General features: G+C 48.6%; 1 protein-coding gene across 2 annotated transcripts in view; it reads left to right on the forward strand.

Annotated features, from left to right (window-relative positions):
• ARRB1 (arrestin beta 1) overlaps nt 1-19,676 on the forward strand; it is a 294,842-nt gene that overhangs the window by 246,281 nt on the left and 28,885 nt on the right. For both annotated transcript variants that reach the window (XM_033948295.1, XM_033948296.1), the window contains exons 8-10: nt 1,185-1,320; nt 3,541-3,625; nt 18,810-18,882. In XM_033948295.1, coding sequence (XP_033804186.1) covers nt 1,185-1,320; nt 3,541-3,625; nt 18,810-18,882 — 294 coding nt within the window. The remainder of the gene's footprint in view (nt 1-1,184; nt 1,321-3,540; nt 3,626-18,809; nt 18,883-19,676) is intronic.

Below are 19,676 nucleotides of genomic sequence, written 5' to 3' on the forward strand. Positions count from 1 at the left end.
CTCGTATCATCCATAACATCTTAAAAAATTCTACTGCTCATCGTCTACTGCTGAGGAAGATGGCACCTCTCCCCCTTGTATTTCACAATCCCTTACTCCACAAGCTTCGTTTAAAGAAACTGCTTCAGGGGCTCAGGTGGGACGCCAAACCTCAGCACTCACATGCTTTTTATCACAAAAACTCCAACTCCTACAGAATGTGGTACGTAATTTCAAACTGGTGTGTTGGTGTCTCTGCTTCCTGTGGCTTTCGATAACTTCCAGGAAAAGACATCAACAAAGCTTTATTATCCAAAAACAGAGAGGATCTGAAAAATGTACAAACAATATACAAGTAACTCTACAGCTTGATTTAAAAAAAAATTGTATATATTTTAATGCATTTTTTTGGAGGTGTTTTAAACTAGATCATTCAGTGAGTGTGACGTTATTGTGTTTGGCTTTTATAAAAATAGACCGGTATACCTAAGATTTCAGGCGTGCCGCAGGACACTGGGGAGGAGGAGAGGCGCCAACTGACTGCCTACTGGACTTGCCTCTCGCCACGAGAGGCAATCAGTGGGTGCCAGCACCTGTCCTTCTCTCTGGCCCTCTTCCTTTCTGGCACCCCCACCCCTCCCCCCCACTGTCGTCTGAGGACCCGCCTGGAGGGCCTTCACACACACGCGGACATCGACGTGATGATGTCACGCTTTCGCGTGACGTCATCACAGCGATATCCGCACACTTCCAGGCGCCTCGAGCCACGGCCATTACTTTTAGTGTGCCGCGGCTCGAGAAACTTTGCGGGACACTGAAATAGACCATAGTTGCTGCTTCTAATTCCCCTCATTCATTTTGACATCACAAATCAAGGGAATACTTGCAGATCTATTCAGGCTGAAGCAAAATCCTCAGGCATTTGTGCCAGTTGTGCACAGAGGTGCTGATAGGATATTCTCACTTTTAAACCCCCCTCCCCCCCCTTTTTAGAAAGTCACGCTGCCGATCATTGCGAGCTAAATGCCGAGTCGCCAATTCTATTCCTATAGATGACTTGGCATTTAGCTTTCAGCACTTGGCAATGCAGCTTTGTCAAGGGAGGGAAAATCTAGGGCACTTTTTTTCAGTTTCCACAATGATTAAATTTCATGAGTCCCAGGCACATGCACATTTTTTTGCTTTGGTTTGCTGTGCCTCTGCAGGAACTCAGTACGCCTTGTGATCCGTAAAGTACAGTATGCTCCAGAGAGACCAGGCCCACAGCCCATGGCTGAGACTACCAGACAGTTCCTGATGTCTGACAAACCGCTGCATCTGGAAGCATCTTTGGACAAAGAGGTACTTCATTATCTTTGAGCTGATTCTGCAGAGGAAGACACGAGGCACTGAGGTGTGGAACAGGAGAGCAGATAATGACTGTAAGGACCATCCAATCTGTATAACATAGAAACATGACAGCAGATAAAGGCCAAATGGCCCACCCAGTCTGCCCATCCACAGTAACCATTATCTCTTTCTCTCTCCGAGAGATCCCACCTGCCTATCCCAGGCCCTTTTGAATTCAGACATAGTCTCTGTCTCCAACACCTCTTCTGGGAGACTGTTGAACGCATCCAGTGGCGTAAGAGGTGAAAGGCTCCGGATTAATCGGAGGAAATACTTTTTTACAGAAAGGGTGGTAGATGCGTGCAGAGGCGTACCTAGGGTATGTGACACCCGGGGCCCATTGTTTTTTGACAACCCACCCCCCCATGTAAAAAAATATTTCTTGTAATGTTCCCCCCAGGTGCCAGCCATGAGGGGGTGTTTCCGGTCTAGGAGTCATGGTCTGGGAACTTCCCTTCTCATGGCCCGGTGCTATACTTGGCTCACTTTTATTACATATAACTGTGATTTCTATATGTAGAGATATCCATTTTTTCCTTAATTTTCAGTGCGGGCTATCATTAAAATGTGTTATTTTACTTTTAATCACAGTTTTCAGTAACTAGGTGCCAAAACGGCACAGGTTAATGGTAACATAACCCATCTTAACAGTAGCACACGTTGATAACTTTCTCTCTAACGACAAAATTTAATCATTAGGCAGATAAAGTGTTTGCCTAGGGTGGCAACTGCTGTGGTCCAGCAGAGATCCACTGCAGTCAATGTAAAAGAATAGCTCCTGATAACCACACAAACTCAATGAACCTTTTGCTTGTAGTTCAGTGGTGTAGCAAGGGTAGGACCTCCCCCCCTGCTCCTTCTCCGTCCCCCATGCCACACTCATACCCTCCCTGCCCCCCCCCCCTATTTTAAATCTTCACCAGTGTGAGCAGCTTCTCTGGCCTGCTGCCCGTGCCGGCGTTATCTTTCCCTCTGATGTCACTTCCTGTCCCCCGTGACCAGGTAGTGATTTCAGAGGGGAGCCAGGCTGGAGAAGTCACTCATGCTGGTGAAGATTTAAAGAGGTACGGGAACGAGCTGAGCGCAGCGTCGGGCGGAGGCGGACAGGTGCTGGCGCCCCCACCAAGATGGCGCCCGGGGCTGTTCGGCCTCTCACCCCCTTAACACGCCATTTTTGTAATTATAACCACAGGATGGGTATGCGAGTGATTGTAGCATGTTTTCCGGGACTCGCCACGTCTGTGTAGAAAGAACCGACGTTTCAGCCATCACGCTGTGGCTTTCTTCAGGGCGTGCTGTCAGGTCTGCAGTGTGTCTTTACATATAGTGGGATCACGGACCTGATTGAGGGCAGTCTGTGGGTCAAGAAATTTGAATTTTTGGCGGGAAGGTTTCTTGGGCTGTTAGTCATGAACAAGAATTTTGGCGGGAAAATTCAAATTCATGACCAACAGGCTGCGGACCTGTTCTCAACCAGGTCCGTGAACTCACTATATGTAAAGACACACTGCAGACCTCACAGCATACCCTGAAGAAAGCCACAGCGTGATGGCTGAAACGTCGGTTCTTTCGACACAGACGCGGCGAGACCCGGAAACCTGCTACAATCATGATGCCAGCCAAGGAAGCCTAAGAGAACAGGGTCTGCGAGTGTTTGGAAATATATATGAAACAAGGTTTAATACAAGATATTTAAAATTTGGCGGGAGTTCAAAATTCAAAATGATATAACCAGCCAGAAATGGCTCCTGGTCCATTTAAACATCCGTTGAAGGCTTTCTGCTCATTTTCAGTGCTGCTGAAAATAACCAGTTAACGTCAAACTGAAATGCAGCTATTTTGGGGACATTCTGGGCCAGGGTCATGTACAGTAGCTGGTTAAGTGCCAATATTACACTTAACCACTGATCTGACTCAAAAAATTATGATTATCTTGCAAAGAAAACGATGCAGAGAGATGCAAAATGTTTATATCTGAGACCCTTATCTAACAGCTTCTGTGGCATTTGGCATTTGTTGTGCGCCAGAAGGCCTCATTGCAAAGTACTCCCTGCGCTGCTGCAACCTATCATGCTGCATCATTACAACAGGCGCCTGGATTTTGTGTGGCCAATCAGGAAACAAGGTTGCCGGTCGCCATCTTTAAAAATGCTGATGTTCTGGTTCCTGCAGATCTACTACCACGGGGAGCCCATCAGCGTCAACGTCCACGTCACAAACAACACAAACAAGACGGTGAAGAAGATCAAAATTTCAGGTAAGGAACTCTCGGCTGCCATGAATTAAACCCGAGCCCCCACCCTCGCACCACTCCCTGCTCCATCCCACCCTGCCCCACCCCATCTTCATCCGGTCCCCCTTCTTTCACCCTCTAGTCCTCCTTCCCATTCTCTGTACCATTTTAGTGCTTCTCTCTTCTTCCAACCCCAACCCCCCTTCCACACGGGTGCTTCTCTCTCCCTCCCTCCAAACCTCCTATGGGCGCTTCTCTCTCTCCCCACCTCCCTCCAACCCCCTCTACCACAAGTGTCTTTCTCTCTTTCTTCCTCCACCTCCCCTTCCCGCAGGTGCCTCTCTCTCTCCCCTCTCTTTCTCTCTCCCCTTCCCTCCAACCCCCTCCCATAGCAGGATCTGGTGATGCGGGTTCTCTGTCTCTCTAGCCCCAGCCCAGGCCAGATTCGAAAGCCTCTCCCCTGTCCTCCACCTACCTCCTCCACTAAATATTTAATCTTCGGGCTGGTTGGCAGTAGCAGCAAGGTGAGCCCGCTGCCATCGGCCTGCCCCAGAAGCCTTCATCCTGCAGCTGTCCTGCCTACGCGGAAACAGGAAGTCGCTGCAGAATGAAGGCTTCCAGGGCAGGCCAACGGCAGCAGGCTCACCTCATTGCTGCTGCTGGCCAACCTGAAGATTAAATATTCTGCAGAGGAGTTAGGTGTGCGACAGGGGAGAAGAAAACCCAGACAAACTCTTCAAATTTAGAAAGTCACCCAGATACCTGGGCAGGCCTCTAAAAAGAGGTTATGTCCTACTAAATCCTGACATCTGGTAAGCCTAGCTGTATACCTCCTCCGTTCGATTGCTGCAGGGAGGAGAGGAGGTCGAGCCACTGAGCTGTCAAGCCTTTCTAACTGTTGCCAGTGTCAGCAGAGAACTGGGCATGAGAAGAGCAGTAGTCTGTGCAGGTGGGTAATTATGAACAAATTCTGTATCGCCCCCAGGAGTAACACCACGCGGAGATTTTATGGGAACGTAGTTTGGACTTGTCTGGGCAGGACAAAAAGATTTTCCCACTGTACAAAGGGAAGACCTACGTAAGGAGAAGTATTCCCACATCGGGATTTATAACTCCTCAATGGCACATATAGGTTTTTATAACGTGCTGGTTTTACATGAGGGATGAAGAGTCTTTCCCCTTAATTTTATGCAGCTGATGTCCACTTCCAAAATGAAACAGAGGTAAAGTTATGGTCTCTCTATTTATTTATTTAAAAATTTATATATCGCAAACAACTATGCGGCTTCCATATCATGTACATAAAATCTTGTTTCCCTGCGATTTCCACATATAACGTAGACATGTCTGGACAACATCATAAACATCCCCCCAATATAAAGTATCAGTAAATTAAGTCAAAACAACAGTCACGAATTTAAAAAAAAACAACCCCAAAAGATAGGGAAGCTACATACAGAAATGGCATTACTGTACTTACAAATGGAAGTTTTGAAATCACAATTTAGCAAGGCTGGCGCCTCCTTGTGAAAATTCCCAGATCTGTGTTGCTCATTTTTTCAACCTGTATCTATGTAACATGGCTGTTCCCACTGCATGTGCTGGCCCTTCCAGCGTACCAAGGGCGGGGCGGTGGGTGAGGTTCACCCCAGGAGCAGGCAGTGGGGGTGGGGTGTTCAGCGGTCACGGGGCTGCAGTCCACAAGTGCACAACCATTGGCTCCATTGGTCCCTGCCCTCTGACATCAATTTCCTGTTCTGGGGTAGGAAACCAACAGAGCTAATGGCCACATGCACCAGGAAGGGGCCTGAGGCTCTGACTGACCCAGGTTGTTTAAGGCCCCTCCTATGGGAGGTGTGTTGGGGGGGGTGATGCTTGACAGCAGGAAAAAGTGAGCATCTATCCTGCTGCTGAGGGGGGGTTGGGGAGGGGTGTTGCTTGCGACAGCAAAGAGTGGGCATCCCTTCTGCTGCCGGGAGGGTGTTGCTTGGTGGTGGGAGAGAGTGGGCATCCCTTCTACTGCCGGGGGGGGGGGGTGTTGCTTGCGGCAGGAGAGAGTGGGCATCCCTTCTGCTGCTGGGAGGGTGTTGCTTGGTGGTGGGAGAGAGTGGGCATCCCTTCTACTGCGGGGGGAGGGGTGTTGCTTGCGGCAGGAGAGAGTGGGCATCCCTTCTACTGCCGGGAGGAGGGGTGTTGCTTGCGGCAGCAGAGAGTGGGCATCCCTTCTACTGCCGGGGGGAGGGGTGTTGCTTGCGGCAGGAGAGAGTGGGCATCCCTTCTACTGCCAGGGGGAGGGGTGTTGCTTGCGGCAGGAGAGAGTGGACATCCCTTCTACTGCCGGGGGTAGGGGTGTTGCTTACGGCAGGAGAGAGAGGGCATCCCTTCTACTGCCGGGAGGGGTGTTGCTTGGTGGTGGGAGAGACTGGACATCCCTTCTACTGCCGGGGGGAGGGGTGTTGCTTGCGGCAGGAGTGAGTGGGCATCCCTTCTGCTGCCGGGAGGGTGTTGCTTGGTGGTGGGAGAGACTGGACATCCCTTCTACTGCCGGGGGGAGGGGTGTTGCTTGCGGCAGGAGTGAGTGGGCATCCCTTCTGCTGCCGGGAGGGTGTTGCTTGGTGGTGGGAGAGACTGGACATCCCTTCTACTGCCGGGGGGAGGGGTGTTGCTTGCGGCAGGAGAGAGTGGGCATCCCTTCTACTGCCGGGGGGAGGGGTGTTGCTTGCGGCAGGAGAGAGTGGACATCCCTTCTACTGCCGGGGGTAGGGGTGTTGCTTACGGCAGGAGAGAGAGGGCATCCCTTCTACTGCCGGGAGGGGTGTTGCTTGGTGGTGGGAGAGACTGGACATCCCTTCTACTGCCGGGGGGAGGGGTGTTGCTTGCGGCAGGAGTGAGTGGGCATCCCTTCTGCTGCCGGGAGGGTGTTGCTTGGTGGTGGGAGAGACTGGACATCCCTTCTACTGCCGGGGGGAGGGGTGTTGCTTGCGGCAGGAGTGAGTGGGCATCCCTTCTGCTGCCGGGAGGGTGTTGCTTGGTGGTGGGAGAGACTGGACATCCCTTCTACTGCCGGGGGGAGGGGTGTTGCTTGCGGCAGGAGAGAGTGGGCATCCCTTCTACTGCCGGGGGGGGGGGTGTTGCTTGCGGCAGGAGAGAGTGGACATCCCTTCTACTGCCGGGGGGAGGGGTGCTGCTTGCGGCAGGAGAGAGAGGGCATCCCTTCTACTGCCGGGAGGGGTGTTGCTTGGTGGTGGGAGAGACTGGACATCCCTTCTACTGCCGGGGGGAGGGGTGTTGCTTGCGGCAGGAGAGAGTGGGCATCCCTTCTACTGCCAGGGGGAGGGGTGTTGCTTGCGGCAGGAGAGAGTGGACATCCCTTCTACTGCCGGGGGTAGGGGTGTTGCTTGCGGCAGGAGAGAGAGGGCATCCCTTCTACTGCCGGGAGGGGTGTTGCTTGGTGGTGGGAGAGACTGGACATCCCTTCTACTGCCGGGGGGAGGGGTGTTGCTTGCGGCAGGAGTGAGTGGGCATCCCTTCTGCTGCCGGGAGGGGTGTTGCTTGGTGGTGGGAGAGACTGGACATCCCTTCTACTGCCGGGGGGAGGGGTGTTGCTTGGCGGCAGGAGAGAGTGGGCATCCCTTCTGCTGCCGGGGGGGTGGGGTGTTGCTTGGTGGTGGGAGAGAGTGTGCATCCCTTCTGCTGCCGGGGGGGGGGGGGGTGTTGCTTGGCGGCAGGAGAGAGTGGGCATCCCTTCTGCTGCCGGGAGGGTGTTGCTTGGTGGTGGGAGAGAGTGGGCATCTCTCCCGCTGTTGCTTGGAGGGTTGCTTGACTCCAGCGGGCCAGCAATGGGCACATGCAAATTTAGCAAATCTTCGCTACTCTCTGCCAACCTCATTTGCATGAGTGTTTTGGGGAGAATGACTCGCTTTTATTAAATCGCTACTATAATGGCCACAACAGCGGTCTGTCGGTTTTTTACGCGAGTTTTTGAGAATCTAGCCCTGAATGGCTTAAATCTTTTTTACGTTTCCGGCGAGTCATGGTCTTCAGAACTGGACACATTACCCCAAGTATTTCAAATGGCTTAGTAACGGGGGAGGGTTAGGGTTAGGGTGGAATTCAGTGTGTTTAATTGGGAAATATCAGGCGGTCATAATGGAAAAAAGAGGTAAAGGAGCTAAATTAGTTTGCAGATAACAGTTGAATTGTAGTGAGAGAATGGAGATGTACGTAGGGATGGATGGACGGATAGATGTTAGTTTTTGCACTCTCTGCAAATGGGATGGGTGGGTGGGTGGCGAGGGAGAGTTTATTTCAAGGATTTGGGGCTAGATTCACTAAGCCCACCGATCAACTTCCGATCACTTAGCGACCCCTTTACGACCCGATTTCCCCCCCCCCCCCCGACCCGATTCACTAACCTCTTTCCCGATCATCCTCCGATCCGCACCTGCAAATGAGGGGGAATGGCATTCAAATGCGGGCAGGAAACGATTCACTAAAATAAAAAAGCAACACCGACTGGGCAGGCTGAGGACCAGTCGCTGAGGTCCTTTCCAACTGCCCTGCCTTCTAGCGCCCTGCTTCTCTGCTCTCAGCCCCGAATCTCCTGCTCTCTCCTGCCTGCCCCGAATCTCTCCTGCTGCCCGACTGGCCGCCCTGCTCTCGCCCCGACTCTCCTGCCCTTCCCCGCACTACGAGCCCGTGGTTTTAACCCATGGGTTTAAAGCGGGTTAAAACCACGGGCTTGCAAAGAAAAATAGGGTGAGAGGAGTAATGTGCTTATAACCACCCTGGCGGAACACGAGGCGCACAGATCGAAGGGGAGAGATTTAAGAACCAATGTAGACCCTTTCCTGCTGCCTAAACAGGCACCTCCTTATTAAATAACTCTCCTAGCGTGTGATTTGCCCGAGTCGTTCTCTTTTCCTTTGCTTGTGACTACGGATGGTCTGTGCATGCGTTGGGATTGCTAGAGAGCGATCCCGACAGTCGGATGAGGGCGATTCATGTATATGCCCCCCCTCCCCAGACACGGATTGGATCCCTCACGGATCGGATCCAATCCAGACAGTGGCGTACCTAGGGTATGTGGCACCCAGGGCCCATCATTTTTTGACACCCCCCCCATGGAAAAAAATATTTTTTGTAATGACCATGAAACAGAATAAATGGTCAGAATAGAAACACAAAAATGATATACACTATATTCATAAAAAGATTTAAAAAGATTTAAAAATTAATTAAAAGAAAAAATTTTAAAAACACTTCAAGGGTTTTTGACCAGTGATGATACCTAACCCCGAAATATTTGTGACTTCATTGTTCACATCTTAGGGGTATTTTGAGTTCTTTTTTCCCTTGATTTAAATCACGTTATATACACTATTAGTGTTCCATCCATTTTTGCTACATTACATGACTTATTTGGACACTATTTTGTTTTCCATTCTTTCATTCAGTTGGTACCTAGGGTATGTGGCACCCGGGGCCCATCATTTTTTGACACCCCCCCCATGGAAAAAAATATTTTTTGTAATGACCATGAAACAGAATAAATGGTCAGAATAGAAACAGGCAGTGAAAATTTTCTTATATTCCAAACATAACATAACATAAATTATGTCTGAATTGTCATGACATCAGAAGTACATATGGAGTAGTTGCAGGTGATGCTTGGGACAGTTCTGATTGTGTTAGTTCGGTTTTATGTGTTTTTTGAATAGAAGGGTTTTTATTTCTTTTTGAAGGTTTTGCAGTCTGTGGTCGATGTCAATTGGTTGTAGAGTTGGGGGTCGAGTGTTGCAGCTCGAATGGCTAGGAGGTTGTCGAACAGTTTTTTTCTTTCGACGTTTTTGGTTGGAGGGTGTGTGAATGGTGTGTGAGTTCTCCTATGTCTGTTTGAGGTGGATTGAATTATTTAGCTGAAGAAATTAGTTACCCCCTCATCCCACACACATTAATTCTCTTCCATTATAAAAAAAACATTGATAAGTTCCCAGAAAAAAAATACATTAAAATAAAAAGTGAAAACAAAGGCCCCTACAGATGAGAACATAACATAAGAATAGCCTAACTGGGTCAGACCAATGGACAATCATGCCCAGTAGCCCATTCTCATGGTAGCCAATCCAGGACACTAATAGCTGGTCAAAACCCAAAGAGTAGCAACATTCCATGCTACCGATCCAGGGCAAGCAGACACTTCCCCCATATCTTAATAACAGATTATGGACTTTTCCTCCAGGAATTTGTCCAAATCTTTCTTAAAACCAGCTACACTATCTGCTTTTACCATAACTTCTGGCCACTTCATTTTTAAGTTTAGATCTTTCCTTTCAAACAGAGACCTTGCTAGATGTCAAATACAGCACAAGGTAACTTCACATGGACTTAGCTGTGCAGGAAATGTGAATCTCCTCATACACCCACCATATAGTGCAAAAATGTACAAAGGTCTGTTTTTTTCTTTCGATCACTACATAGCCTAATGCCACACAAGCAGCGCTGTTACAAACATATTCTGTAGGTCAATGCTAAGGATAACAAAGTTTCCTTCCTTGGACCAGAAGGAGATAAACCACTGGAAGAGATCCCAAAACAACAAAGACCCACTCAGTGTGTGAACCAGTTGAATGGAGTGGACTAACTGGGGGGTGGAAATGGGCCCGGAGTTTGCACAGCAGAATTTCCCAGACCACCTCTTCCTCTCAACACATTGACACGCTGCCACCATCACCACTAGGAACACCTCACTGGGTAGGCCAGCTATGCTATAAACTTTATAAAACACATTATTATATTTTCTTATAAAGCACATATTTTAACTGAACTCTCTGACATCCTCAGCCTTTCCATTCACAAAAATAGAAGGAAGAAAAGTTCCCATTTCCTGCTGTCTCATGTCCCCGGCCTATACAATATTTTTTTTCTGCAGACCCTTCAAAAGTCTGACCAAATCCTCGTTTCACTTGCATTATAAAGTACTGAGGATGCCATCTCTCCCCAATCCCAGGTCCTAAAGTCTAAGACAGTAGCGCAAACTAATGCTGCCAGATTCAGGAAAAAAAAATTTCGATTTGATTCAGCCTATTGAATTGGTTTTTCAATTCGATTTTCCTGCCCAGTTGGGTGATTTTTTTCAAAACTCCTGGTGGGTTTTATAGCTTTTTCACCCCCTTTGGCTTCTCCTAACCACACTGGCGCTGTGGTGTAAATAAAATAAAGAAACAAAAAGGACTTTTCCTCTCTCTGTTAAATCCTAGCTCACGTTTGCAGTCCAACACCAGCTCTGGCAGGATACACATTTCAAATCTGACATGTTATAATCACAAAACAGAAAATAAAATTAATTTTTCTACCTTTTGTTGTCTGGTTATATTTCAAATCTTGTTGGTCCAAGGCTCTGGTTTTCTTCTGATAACTTGCTTGCCAGGGTCTCCTTCTTTCTGCATGCTAACCATCCATCTGCCAACTCTGTCCTCCCTTTCCATTTCCCTTCCCTTCCCAGGAAGTCTGGTATCTTTCCTTTTTTTCATCTCCCTCCACAGATCCACCTTTTCTTAAATACCCTTTCATCCGGCATCTCTCCCTCTTTCCCCACCACCCCAGAGTCCACCATCTCTCCCTTTCTTTTCCCAATTACCCTTCTATCCAGTATCTCTATCCCTCCTCCACACCATCCCTTATGTCCAATTTCTCTCCCTTTCTGTTCCTTCCCTCCCTAAATCCCATGGTCCATCATCTCTCTCCCTCTCCTCTATTTTCAGACCCATTATTTCTTTCCCCCCCCCAAAGTTTGGCATATGTACGTCTCTTTGAACACCCCCTTCCCTCTGTGTACTTCTAAACCAGGGTCCCACCCAAAGGCCTGTCCCCCCTTAAAGGTCTGCCTGTCCCCCCTTGAAGGCCTGCATCCCCCTTGAAGGCCTGTCCCACCCTTGAAGGCCTGTCCCCCCCTTGAAGGTCTGCACCTCCCCGAAGGCCTGCACCCCCCGAAGGCCTGTCCCCCCCCTTGAAGGCCTGCCTGCCTGTCCCCCCTTGAAGGCCTGTCCCCCCCCTTGAAGGCCTGCACCCCCTTGAAGGTTGGCACCCCCCCAAAGGCCTGCACCCCCCTGAAGGCCTGTTCCCCCCCCTTGAAGGCCTGTCCCACCCCCTTGTAGGCCTGTCCCCCCCCTTGAAGGCCTGCCTGCCTGTCCCCCCCCTTGAAGGCCTGCCTGCCTGTCCCCCCCCCTTGAAGGCCTGCCTGCCTGTCCCCCCCTTGAAGGCCTGTCCCCTCCCTTGAAGGCCTGCACCCCCTTGAAGGTCTGCACCCCCCCGAAGGCCTGCACCCCCCCCCCGAAGGCCTGTCCCCCCACTTGAAGGCCTGCCTGCCTGTCCCCCCCTTGAAGGCCTGTCCCCCCCTTGAAGGCCTGCACCCCCTTGAAGGTCAGCACCCCCCGAAGGCCTGTCCCCCCCCTGAAGGCCTGTCCCCCCCTTGAAGACCTGTCCCACCCCCTTGTAGGCCTGTTCCCCCCCCCCTTGTAGGCCTGTCCCCCCCTTGAAGGCCTGCCTGCCTGTCCCCCCCCTTGAAGGCCTGTCCCCCCTTGAAGGCCTGCACCCCCTTGAAGGTCTGCACCCCCCCAAAGGCCTGCACCCCCCATTGAAGGCCTGCTTGCCTGTTACCCCCCTCCCCCTTGAAAGCCTGCCTGCCTGCCTGCCCGCCCGCCCGCCCCACCCTGAAGGCCTGATGCCCCGACCCACCCCGAAGGACTGTTCGCCCCCCTGGCCTCCCCGCACTACCTATGAAGCAGCCGCAGCAGGATCGCGATGTCAGCTATCCCTGCGCTGCTTAGGAGCTGCTTCCTGCGCCGCGGTCCCGCCCCCTCCTCTGACGTCAGAGGAGGGGCGGGACCGCGGCGCAGGAAGCAGTGCCCAAGCAGCTCAGGGATTGCTGTCGTTGCGATCCTGCTGTGGCTGCTTCATAGGTAGTGCTGGAAGGTCAGTGGGGCGAGCGGTCCTTCGGGCGTGGGGGGGGGACTGAGCGGCAAGGCCGGGAACACCCCCTCAGGGCTGGCACCCGGGGCGGACCTCCCCCTCCCACCCCCCCCTTGGTACTCCACTGAATCCGGGCCCTTTGTGAATCTAGCCCTTTGTCTCTTAATATCCTAAGCTCTATCTTAATAATGTTATGAGCTGTTGGTTTAATTTGTTTCTCCTTCTTTACTGTATGTTATTATACAAAATTTCAAAAAAAAAAAAAAAAAATTTGGAACTAAAATAAAAATAGTATCACAGCAAAAGTGAAGCCAACTGTTTCTATTGACATAAAACAGCATCCATCTTTTATTCAGACTTTATATTTAGCAATTGGAAAATGTCATTAATTAAAAAAAAAAAAAAAAAATCATTCTAATTATGTTTTCTTTGATCCAATGCAGCTAGAACAACAGCCATTTAGGATGATTATTTTTTTTTTTTTTTAAAGTAATCACAAATTTCTGAAGAGGAAGTAAACAGACAGATAGACAAGGGTGACCCAGTCGACATTGTATATCTGAATTTTCAGAAGGTGTTCGACAAGGTTCCGCATGAATGACTACTTTGAAAAATTGAGAGCCATGGAATTGAGGGTGAAATACTCACGTGGATTAAAAACTGGCTGGTGGATAGGAAACAGAGAGAGGGGGGTGAATGGACAATACTTGGACTGGAAAAGCGTCACGAGTAGAGTGCCGCAGGGTTCGGTGTTTGCACCCGTGCTCTTCAACATATTTATAAACGATCTGGAAATTGGTACGACGAGTGAGGTGATTAAATTTGCAGATGACACAAAGTTATTCAGAGTAGTGAAGACGCAGGAGGATTGCGAACATCTGCAACGTGACATAAACACGCTTGAGAAATGGGCCGCAACATGGCAAATGACGTTCAATGTGGATAAGTGTAAGATGATACATGTCGGTAACAAAAATCTTATACATGAATACAGGATGTCCGAGGCGGTAATTGGAGAGACCCCCCAGGAAAGAGACTTGGGAGTACTGGTTGACAAGTTGATGAAGCTGTCCGCGCAATGCGCGGCAGTGGTAAAAAGGGCAAACAGAATACTAGGAATGATAAAGAAAGGGATCACGAACAGATCGGAGAAGCTTATCATACTAGGCCATGGTACGCCCTCACCTGGAATGCTGCGTCCAGCACTGGTCACCGTACTTGAAGGACACAGTACTACTCGAAAGGGTCCAGAGAAGAGCGACTAAAATGATTAAGGGGCTGGAGGAGTTGCCGTACAGTGAGAGATTAGAGAAACTGGGCCTCTTCTCCCTTGAAAAGAGGAGACTGAGAGGGGACATGATCGAAACATTCAAGATATTGAAGGGAATAGACTTAGTAGATAAAGACAGGTTGTTCACCCTCTCCAAGGTACAGAGAATAAGAGGGCACTCTCTAAAGTTAAAAGGGGACAGATTCCACACAAACATAAGAAAGTTCTTCTTCATCCAGGGTGGTGGAAAACTGGAACGCTCTTCCGGAGGCTGTTATAAGGGAAAACACCCTCCAGGGATTCAAGACAAAGTAGATAAAGACAGGTTGTTCACCCTCTCCAAGGTAGAGAGAACGAGAGGGCATTCTCTAAAGTTAAAAGGGGATAGATTCCACACAAACGTAAGAAAGTTCTTCTTCATCCAGGGTGGTGGAAAACTGGAAAGCTCTTCCGGAGGCTGTTATAAGGGAAAACACCCTCCAGGGATTCAAGACAAAGTAGATAAAGACAGGTTGTTCACCCTCTCCAAGGTAGAGAGGACGAGAGGGCATTCTCTAAAGTTAAAAGGGGATAGATTCCACACAAACGTAAGAAAGTTCTTCTTCATCCAGGGTGGTGGAAAACTGGAAAGCTCTTCCGGAGGCTGTTATAAGGGAAAACACCCTCCAGGGATTCAAGACAAAGTAGATAAAGACAGGTTGTTCACCCTCTCCAAGGTAGAGAGAACGAGAGGGCATTCTCTAAAGTTAAAAGGGGATAGATTCCACACAAACGTAAGAAAGTTCTTCTTCATCCAGGGTGGTGGAAAACTGGAACGCTCTTCCGGAGGCTGTTATAAGGGAAAACACCCTCCAGGGATTCAAGACAAAGTTAGACAAGTTCCTGCTGAACCAGAACGTATGCCGGTAGGGCTGGTCTGTTAGAGCACTGGTCTTTGACCTAGGGGCCGCCACGGGAGCACTGCTGGGCACGATGGACCACTGGTCTGATTGAGCAGCAGTAATTCTTATGTTCTTATATTACGCCTATATAGTAGAAAGGATGAGAAATCCTTTGCGTTTCCTAATGTTTATTTCTTATCTTTAATAGAGCTGCTTTTCCCCATTGATGTGGGCTAGACGGGATCTTAATATGGTGAAAAGCTGTGTTATTTGTTTTTGTTGAAATTGCTTTTCTATTCCCATATTCTGTATTTTTTGATGGATAGATTGTAAAAGTTTGATTAAAAAAAAAACATTCTAATTAAAAATGTTTTTACTAAAATGTTAAACATAAACCTGAGTGCTTGTAACTAGAGAATGACACGGTGGTTGTTACCCACGGCTAGCCAAAACAGTGACAAAAAAAAAAAGAGGTCACCGTGAGATCGGGGACAAGGCCATTCACTGCCCCGTGCGGTGAAGAGCGTTCGATCCGGCAGCCCCCTCTCTCCCGCCGGCCGGCCATGCATCTCCCTCCCTCCCTCCCTCCTTTTCCCTTACCTTCTCTTGTTGAAACTAGCAATTTCTATAAGGCTATGCGCTGTATTATAGCCGGAGCATTGAAGTTGCATTGCGTTGCCTGCTGGAAAAGTCTCCTCCGATGCAACTTTTGCATGCTTAAATTTATAGAAAACTGTCATCCACGCATGTAAATATTCACATACATGCAGAAATGACCAATGCGCACATAAGGATAAATTCTATAAATAATGCCTAAATGTAGGGACCTAAGTTGGTACACCTAATTTAATTGTTTAAAAGGCTTAATCGGCACCAGTAATTGACAATTAACAAGTCATAATTGACATTAATTGCACTTAATTGGACTGTAGGTGCCTAACTTAGGCCCTCTTTTACAAAGGCGCGCTACGCGTTTTAGCGCGGATTTTGCATGCACTAAATCAACGCGTGTGCTAACCGCTCACGCGTCCATAGGATAACATGCACACGTTATTAGGCAGCTACCACTTTGAGGTAGGGGAGGCGGCAGCTTCTAAAAGTGTGGAGGATATTTCAAACTTTTCCTTTGGTTCTTTCGGATTTTTAATTCAGCTACTTCTGGGGCTCTCCTATACCCAGACCACAATAGATAGATATTAGGGTGATGGGACTAAAGCGCGCCAGACAATCGCGCACGGACAAATGAGCAGAGACAAATGCACGCGGGACGTCAGCGCGCCGGACTAAAAGTTAAATCTAAAGCGCTCCAAGGTGGCGGGGGGGGGGAACCCCCCATACACTTTACTTAGAAGTGTTGGCGCTGCCATTGGGAGAACCCCCCCCCCCCACACACACACACTTATAGAGGAAAGTGTAATTTTTCCCCCAACGGCAGCACCAACACTTCCAAGTGAATTGCTACACCCCCCCCTCGGAGCGCTTTAAATTTAACTTTTAATCCAGCGCGCTGACGTCCTGCGCGCATATGTCTCAGCTCATTTGTCCGCGCTTTCATCTGTGAGCCAGATATTAGGCCCATTTTTATCAGCAATCCAGCTGTATAACTTGAGATGTGTACGTTTAAAGTTATATGTATATCCTGTTGCGGTAACTGTTTACTTTGTTAAAATTTGAATATCTGGATGTTCAGGGGGGGGGGGTCCTGGGCCCTGGAGGAAATTTAGGAGGATATGGGCTCCCGTTTGGGAGGGATTGTCCCCGAAAGCTCGTAGTTCTTTACTGAACTTTTGGCACGGGAGTGTGTGGGGTGGGGGAGGGGATTCTGGTGGGTACGGTGGGGTTGGTTTCTGAGGGTCTTCGCGAAGGACCCGACTGTTTCGGCTTTTTGTCTTGTTCATTTTGCTTGGTATGTTTGTACTGCTTGCTTTTGTAAGTCTGAAAGCGTTAATAAATATGATTGCAAAAAAATATTTGATTACACACCTGTAACTTTAAACTGTCAAATTCTAACCTTATACCCCCTATTTTCCTGCAGACACTTAGATATGCAAATTATACTGAGAATGCCAAACATTTATTGCTCCGTCTTTTTAATCTGCCTCCTGTCTGCCCCTTTTAAAACACACATCAGTCAGAATTAATACTCTGCCCAAGGCAATGGGAGGGGGGAAAAAAAAGCATTTATGTGGTTGGTACCCACTTAGAGAATGACACGGGGACAGAATTTGTCCCCATCCCCGCAGACAACCGTGGAAAACCATCCCATGTCATTCTTTAGTGTCTGTCTGAAAGTCCTTCTACATCAGCATTCTTCAATGCAGGGCTTGAGGGTCAGTGGCTGTGCGATTATCACTCCATAGACAGATAGATGCACACCAGTGGTGTTCAGTCAGGGGATTCACCCCGCCCCCCCCTAACCTGGATGACAGCCAATAAACTCCAGCTGAATGCCGCAAAGACTGGACTACTCTGGATCAGGAAAAAGAACACTACTTTCACCCATCTGACACTATCCTGGGAATCCACCCCCTTAACAGCAAAAGACCAGGTACGAAGTCTTGGAATTATACTGGATTGCTACCTGTCCCTCTCCGCCCACGTCTCACTGGTAGTTGCCACATCTTTTTACTACCTAAGCCAACTGCGAAGGATCAAACCCTACCTCCAAGAAACAGACTAAGCCCAACTGCTATAAGCCTGCGTACTCTCTAGACTAGACTACTGCAACTCCCTATTTAATGGCATCACTGCAAGAGATCTAAAACGCTTCCAAAAAGTCCAGAACTCAGCAATTCAACTCCTATATAACCTTGGCTACCGTGACCCCATTACTCCAGCGTTCTATGCAGCTCACTGGTTACCAATCAAAAAGTGATGCATCTTCAAAGTCCTGGTCATGACACACAAGAGATTCCACCAAAAAACCCCAGCCTACATAACATTCAAGCTACGCCTATACACCCCTAACTGCCCCCTCCGTTCCAAAGCAGAACAAAGACTCAGCATTCCCGCAGGGAGATCCCTCCGAATGAGTACGGCGTACAAAAGATCCTACAGCCATTTCCTACCTCAGCTATGGAACCGACTACCCACACAGGTCGCTAGACTCACTAATGACCTTCCTCTTCCGCCCACCGGGCCATTAAAAACTGCCTCCTCAATATACTTCTCCTAGTACTCTTCGCTATGACCAGTCTGGTCTCTAGAATAAGCTCCGTTATTGTCTACTGTAACCTATATGTTGTCACGACTAGTCTGTCTTCAAACGATTGTGAATGGGAGAACGGGATAGAAATCGAAATCAATAAATAAAGGCCATAAGGGCACTGCTCTGAATTTGATTGGTTGAACAGGCAACAGGCAGATGCTTCTCAGCCAATCAAATTCAGGTTAGTACTGTCAGGGCCTTCAGGGAAGTTTGGAGAATCCCCAGCCCAAGAGCCCTGCTTTTTTTGTGGTTTCTTTGTTTACTTTTTGTTGACTGATTAAGCTAGCTGCCTACTCAACATATGAACCTACAAGAAGCATAAAGTGAACCAAAAATTTAGAAAGCAGGGGCTGTAGAGCTGGGAATTCACTAAATGCCCTGAAAGCCCTGACTGCACGCCACGGATACATCTGTTGTCCCAAAATTAGGGTCCGGGTTTTGAAAAGCTCTCCTTCGTGTAGAAGGGCATCCTCACAAGTGCAGATATGACGTGATGACATCACGCGCCTATGCACGTGACGTCATTGCTTCGCATACGTGCATGCGCGAATGTCCTGCCCGACGAGAGTGGGGGCGGGGCTGGGGTAGGATTGGAGGTGGGGCTTGGGGCGGGCTTGGGGGTGTGATAGGCCAGGGATGAGTGGGACTGGGCGGGTCCGGGGGGGGTCTGGATTTTCCAGATGGAAAATCTGGTATCCCTACCCAAAATGTGTGGTCCAATCACAGCCCTAGCTTTGCTGTCCCTTATTTCTGACAAAGTACAATTTTCTTCTGTCTTGTTAAAGTGTTGCCTCTGACCCTAAATCCCTGGCACTGTGTTAAAACATATCTGTGTATTTATTATTTTTTTCTGTTCTTCTTTTCCCTCTCTTCTCCTAGTCCGTCAGTACGCCGACATCTGCTTGTTTAACACAGCCCAGTACAAATGCCCCGTCGCAGTGGAAGAGGCAGAGTAAGTACTGACCCATTTCAACATAAAGACAAGTGAACAGGTCAGTATTCAAAAGGATTTCAATGTTCCATCGTGCACACAAAGAACATTAGAACATAAGAACATAAGAACTGCCATCTCCGGATCAGACCTTCGGTCCATCAAGTCCGGCGATCCGCACACGCGGAGGCCTTGCCAGGTGTACACCTGTCGTAATTTATAGTCCAAAATTATCCAAAAAATCAAGAAAAGGATGCCCAAAATAAATCACAAAAAATTGCACCCTCCAAAATACAGGACAAAAAAGTCACCTTTCTTTACAAAAAGGGAGAAAAGACCTCAGTGTCTAATAGGGGCTCTTTAAGCTTCCCATATAGACAGGCTAGTTTTAAACAGAATTTAATCCTAGCAGACACATCCTTGGTCAGAAAAACTCCCAATTAGTAAGTGAACCTCTATTCTAATTTTCTAATAGTTTTATATATTTTCTTATAGTTTTATATATTTTTTTAAAACTTTTCTTCAAACAACAATTGTCAAAAATAGAAGTCACTTATCTGAGCACTTCGATATTCAGGTGTAGTCCTGGAGTAAAGCAAGCAGGAAAAACTGCTCTATGGAAAAAAGCTATCAGTCAAAACATTCTTCCAAAATATCCAACAGGGGCCCCTGTTTCGCAACAAAATGCTTCGTCAGGGATTTGAGCGATCACACACAGGAGTGGAAGCGGGTGTGTGATCGCTCAAATCCCTGACGAAGCATTTTGTTGCGAAACAGGGGCCCCTGTTGGATATTTTGGAAGAATGTTTTGACTG

This window comes from Geotrypetes seraphini, chromosome 6 (assembly GCF_902459505.1).
Source record: "Geotrypetes seraphini chromosome 6, aGeoSer1.1, whole genome shotgun sequence".
Taxonomy (NCBI): Eukaryota; Metazoa; Chordata; class Amphibia; order Gymnophiona; family Dermophiidae; genus Geotrypetes; species Geotrypetes seraphini.